This window comes from Garra rufa, chromosome 21 (genome assembly GCF_049309525.1).
Source record: "Garra rufa chromosome 21, GarRuf1.0, whole genome shotgun sequence".
Lineage (NCBI taxonomy): Eukaryota > Metazoa > Chordata > Actinopteri > Cypriniformes > Cyprinidae > Garra > Garra rufa.
Genome location: NC_133381.1, coordinates 38,663,380 through 38,669,483, shown reverse-complemented (window position 1 = coordinate 38,669,483; position 6,104 = coordinate 38,663,380). Strand labels below are relative to the sequence as shown.

The window sequence follows — 6,104 nt, the reverse complement described above, 5'->3', positions numbered from 1 at the left end:
ACATTCATTAACTATAAGTCAAGGTGATGAGCTGCTGCTACTAATCAAATATCTAAATACACTGACTTATAATCATATATATATATATATATATATATATATATATATATATATATATATATATATATATATATATATATATATAAATATCGGCTATACAGTTAAAGTAAAAAGTTTACATACACATTGCAGAATCTGCAAAATTCATAACTCTTTACCAAAACATGAGGGATCATGCAAAATGCATGTTATTTTTTATTTAGTACTGAACTGAATAAGATATTTCACATAAAATATTACATATAGTCCACAAGAGAAGATAATAGTTGAATTTATAAAAATTACCCTGTTCAAAAGTTTACATACGCTTGATTCTTAATACTGTGTTGTTACCTGAATGATCCACAGCTGTGTTTTTTTTTTTTTGTTGTTGTTTTGTTTAGTGACTGTTGTTCATGAGTCCTTTGTTTGTCCTGAACTGTTAAACTGCCCGCTGTTCTTCAGAAAAATCCTTCAGGTCCAACAAATTCTTTGTTTTTTTTGTTTTTTTTTAGCATAGTTGTGTATTTGAACCCTTTCCAACACTGACTGTATGAATTTGAGATCACACTAAGGACAACCGAGGGAGTCATGCAACTATTACAGAAGAGATAAACACTCACTGATGCTTCAGAAAGAAAAACGATGCATTAAGTGCCAGAGGGTGAAAACTTTTAAACAGAATGAAGATGTGTAATTTTAATTTAGAACTGCCTTTCAGAAGAAACAGAAGATACTTACATGTTTCCCAGAAGACAAAATAAGTTAAATTTACCCTGGTCTTCAAATTCAATAGTTTTCGCCCCTGGCTTTTAATGCACTGTGTTTCCTTCTGAAGCATCAGTGAGTGTTTGAACCTTCTGTAATAGTTGCATATGAGTCCCTCAGTTGTCCTCAGTGTGAAAAGATGGATCTCAAAATCCTACAGTCAATGTTGGCAAGGATTCAAAATACCCAAAAATGCCGAAAAACCAAAGAATCTGTAGGATCTGGAGGACTTTTCTGAAGAACAGCAGGCAGTTCATGAACAACTATTACTAAAAACATCATTCAGAAAACAACACAGTATTAAGAATCAAGTGTATGTAAACTTTTCAACAGGGTCATTTTTTATAAATTCAACTATTGTTTTCTCATGTGGACTATATGTAAACATCTTTTATGTGAAATATCTTATATCAGTACTAGATAAAATTAACATGCATTTTGTATGATCCCTTTTTATTTTGATAAAATAATTAACATTTTGCAGATTCTGCAAGATTTATGTAAACTTTTGACTTGAACTGCATTCAGATGATAGATGATAGTGTCATGTATCGATGGTAGCCAGAGATATTTGCTGTGGCTGATGCCTTTGCAGATATCATAATTTTAATCCTCGTATTGGTTTTTACATGTTTTCACAGTGTTGCGCATTTGAACCAATCACACATGATTCTGTTGAGTTTATGAATGCAATAGCCAATCAGAGGCATTCAGATGAGTCATCGCTCCTGACTAAATTGCGCTCTGTTGTGAATTCTCTCATCACAACAGTGCTCATCCAATGAAAGTATAATAGATTTATTCATTATACACTGTAGACAGCTTCTCTGGTTGTAACAGGAGTGTCTAGACTGAAGTCAGTGATGATGTTCTTTGATAATGTAAATGATCATGTTTGAATAACTGAGGAAATGTAAGCATTGTAATTAGTAACTTACAATGTTTTTATTAAATTGTTATCATGTTACATACAAATTTAGCCATCTTTTAAATCTTTTGACATGACATCCCTATGCTACTTGACAAAAATGATATAATGTATGGTTAATAGATTACACTAACATTAGACTGCTTTCAGACTTTTAGAGTTGGTTCACTCTCCATCTAGGCTAAGTAATAAATAATTCAATAATTAGCATTATAATGTCATGTACTGGTAATCTTACAGCCTGATAGGATGATGTGACTATACAGTAAGTTAGATTAGACTCTTAACTAGCTGTAATGATGAAATTATACGTCCTCTGTTCAATGGACACTAAAACAATTTGCAGACAAACAAACTTTTACAAGTTAACAATTTGAAATGTTTTCTCTTTAGCTTTTTTCCTGAGTAGAATGCCAATACAAACATTATTTCAGAAGGCTGTCACTTAAATGTGGTATTATGACATCAGCTAAGAGCAAAGTACTGCTTTCCCACACCCTTTAACGGGACTCATACTTTCCAAAGATGGATTTACAGCCAAAACGGACTGGGAAACTATGAAAAGCAGCAATACAATATAGCATTTATTAAAAGTGAATAACTTAAAAGCCACCCTTCAAACATTATATAACAAACAAGTTTATTTAAAGATCATATGTTATATATATTTATATATATACTGTATATATTTACAATATTTACAAACTGAACTCTAGCTTAGATGTTTATACATTTGACAATAGCAATATTTAATAGCTTGAATGTATAAATACATAATATAAGACATTCAATATTAGCAAAATGCAATAAATTTCTTTCACAGAATAAACTGCAACCAGTAGCATTCATCACTGCCGAGACATGTCTTGTAAAGACAAAAAAGGCAAGAAAATATCATGCAATTCATAATTCAATCAAAGGATTTAGCTCTGGCTTTGAGGAATGCGACTTTGAGGTCTTCAGGAATATTGGACCGAAGGCTACGTTCAGCCAGTAAACACCTTTGAACATCTGCAAAACAATATTTCAATTCTTCTTCAACCAAAAACTACTGGACACACGACTTGTGAAGGCAAATTCAACTTTGAATATAGCCTATATGCAGCTGAATTTTGACACCAGAGTTTGTTTGGCAGCAGGATTTTTTTTTTTTAGTGTTTGATTTTTCCATAAAACATAGTTTTCTTCATTTTCACCATGACCACTGGCAGTAAACTTGGTTCTAACATCAGTTTTGTCAACTCACAAGACTGACAAGCTGTATGTGAGACAAAAAAGTTCAAAAGAGGAGCTCTATTTCATTGCAAAAATAGCTGTGTTCACATGATAAATATGATTGTTCAGAATTCATTTCATTTCCCTGTTTTTCTCCAAGGCACTTTTCTTGGTTCTCTTTATTTCTTCAGAACTGTTGAAATCTGTAGAAGAGAAACAATAATTGGCATGAACAATAAAGTACTTTAATACAATAAGGCTTTATAAAACACAGTGGGATGCTGGTTAAGTGTCTGAAATACATACTACACTCTTAAAAATAAACGTTTCAAAAGGGTGTTTTTGCAGTGATGCCATAAAGTATTTAGTTCCTAAAAGAACCATTTTGAAAAACATTTTAAATACATAAAGAACCTTTTCTGCATTTGAAAGGTTCTATGGATGTTCAAGGTCCTTCAGAGAACCACTGATGTCAATAAAGAACCTTTATTTTTAAGAGTGTAAAGGACTGATGATTGCAAAAATTAAGGAGGCATTAAAAATTGCTTATGTTACTTATAAGTATTATTATCCGCCTTTTTGAAAAATGCACACCTTTTCAAAATATCTATTTGAAAATACCTGACAGTTGTTATCATTTGAGTATACAAAGCCATTCTAAATGCAAGTTATAGCTGTAATTAGTTTTTTACAAGGCAGAGGTTGAAAAGATCTCGAATAAACCTCGTGATTATATAGTTTCTGCTCCTCAAAGGCACAATGGTGCGGATACAAAGCAACACAGAAGAGCAAATTGTGCAACACAGATGGTGAAAAGACTGAAGGTTTAATGTTACACTGAGAACTAAAGCAGTGTCATTAAGAAAAGGGCCATTGTCCATAAGTGTGGCTCTTAACTTCAAATGGTTAACATGCCATTTACAGTCAATTGAGGATGTAATCCCAGATTATATTCATGTACTTTCTTTGACAGGTGCCACAGTTTGACCCGTTTTTACTTCTGTTTTATTTCTATTTATGTCTACATTCTATGCAAAATACAGCCTTTTAGCCAAAACGTGAAAGCCCTTTCATTCCAATCAGGTGACATATAAACTAATCTGGGTGCTCCGTAATATTAGAAAGGTCATAAAACAGTTGTTTTTGTGGTGTAATGTTTCTCAGAGTTACGTTTAATACTTCTGTACGTAGATTGCACGCGGTGTGCGTAACCAGAAACTGTCTATCAAGTTCTTTTTTTAGAATGTAGTAGCAAGAACGGTGGGATGATTGTGTCCTTGAATATAAAGACCAGACATTTGATCACTTAGTGTGTGTGTTCTCAGCAAATATTTCCATAACAAACATTTTAGCAGTAATATATCACGTAGCGGAAATGAGTTTAGTATTAAACATAATGTGTGTTCAATATGTTAACTATTCACCTGCGACTTCTATCCCTCTGAGCACCGCTGGCTCCCTGCTAGTCTTGTAAGAAGCCGGGCACATCTTTTATAATCTAGAAAAAGACAAAATAGGGTTACCATAGAAAATAGTGACTTCCAAACTAGTGGTATTCAATGAGGTGACACTCACAGGCTGGTATTGTGCAGTCCCTGGTGTTATGATACAGTTTATAAAAGTGTTTGCTGCATTTGGGGCTAAAATAAAGCGGCCCTGCAAAAATACAAAAAGACAGATTTAGTTTTCAGAAAAAGGAAATGAAGAAATCGCACATAGATGCAGATACTCGCTCACCTGTTAAATGTTTTAAAAACTTCTCCTTCTGTCGAAGATCTCTCGGAAAGACCTCTGTTAATTATCATATAAAAATGTGATTATTAGTTAGATTGGTTGGTCACAAGATACGTAAGCCACCCAACAGATCAAATAACTACTTTTGTATTCCTACAAGTTTGAAGGAGTTCTCATGATCTCATGCTTACCAAGAATGCGTTCATGCTGATACGACTTTGTAACTTTATTAACGTCTCTCGTTTCCGCAGAGTGCTCTGTGATTTCAGGAGGATGCTGTGTGTTTTCCTCGCTGTGATGCTCCTGTGCTAGTCTCGCTCTGTCCCTCAGGAGGTCCAGCAGACTGGCGTCGTCCCTGTCTCTCGGTCTGCAGTAGACGGTGGTGAGGATCAGCAAAAGGAGCCCTATGAAGACAGGTGTGCGCACTGCACTCATGCTGAAAGGTGGACGAAGAGAGCCCCTCTGCCCTGTGTCTAGTCGTATAGCCCTGCAAACACAACATGAAATCAATTCAGTGCACTGGAACTTATCTTTGATTCAATAAGTCAGATACATCAGCTTAATATGTAGTTGAAACATCATTTCTGAGGAAATGTACAAATTTTTGATTAAAACTTATAGTTTCACCATTTTAAACACTTTAATAAATAAATAAAACAAAGTCATAAATAAAACAGATTACTGGAGTACGTTTAAAATCAATTCAGTTCAATGTGTTACTTGCTGTTTCTATGTAATTAACTATTATTTACAAAGCTGCATTACAAATAATAATTAAAAAAAACGAAAAGCTGTTTAAATACTTTTAGATAACTTCCCACAAGAATGTTTACGTCAACTACATAATTTTACAATGCTGAAGGTTTGTTCTTCATTTAATAATATCCAGATAAAGCAAGCAAGAACATTATATTACGCACTGTTGTCTCTCTTCTCTTAGTTGTAAAGTGCAACAAATAAGTTTTCGATTCACTTAAAAACAAGTAAATGTAGCTTCAGGCGTAGTCCGATATCTCTAAGCATCATAGAATCCCGAGTTTTCTCCACTTTTACGCACGAACGCTCCAGCTTTGGAGACAAGTGTTTGTTTGAAAAAGTAATAAATTACCTGTTCTTCTTCAATGCAGGTTTAGTTTACACTTGTTCGACAGCCTTCCCGCGTGTTTAAAGATTAATCAAGTTTACGCAAAACACATCAAATAGACTCCGCTTGCGTCGCCTCTCCAAAGGTACTTCCAGAGGCTCTAGCGCACCATGACACAAGGAGAGCGAGTCTCTTTTATATGTTTAAAGACAGCCGTGGTCATCTGTTGATCGTGTTGACTCGAGGTGGGTGGAAATTGACGAAAGTCCGCAGCTTTTTATTTATTTATTTTCCCCCTCCGGTGCGTAAAGTTGCTTCAGATCATCCGGCATGGGT

The 6,104-nt window shown here is 34.3% G+C and overlaps 1 protein-coding gene across 1 annotated transcript; it reads right to left on the bottom strand.

The window, feature by feature from the left end:
• Positions 1 to 2,303: 2,303 nt before the first annotated feature.
• alkal2b (ALK and LTK ligand 2b) lies at positions 2,304 to 5,880 on the bottom strand. Its single transcript, XM_073827390.1, is given in 7 exon segments — positions 2,304 to 3,153; positions 4,375 to 4,448; positions 4,526 to 4,606; positions 4,688 to 4,741; positions 4,876 to 5,171; positions 5,793 to 5,811; positions 5,814 to 5,880. Coding segments are annotated over 6 exon segments (582 nt in total). The 3' UTR covers positions 2,304 to 3,153; positions 4,375 to 4,383.
• Between the last annotated feature and the right edge of the window lie 224 nt (positions 5,881 to 6,104).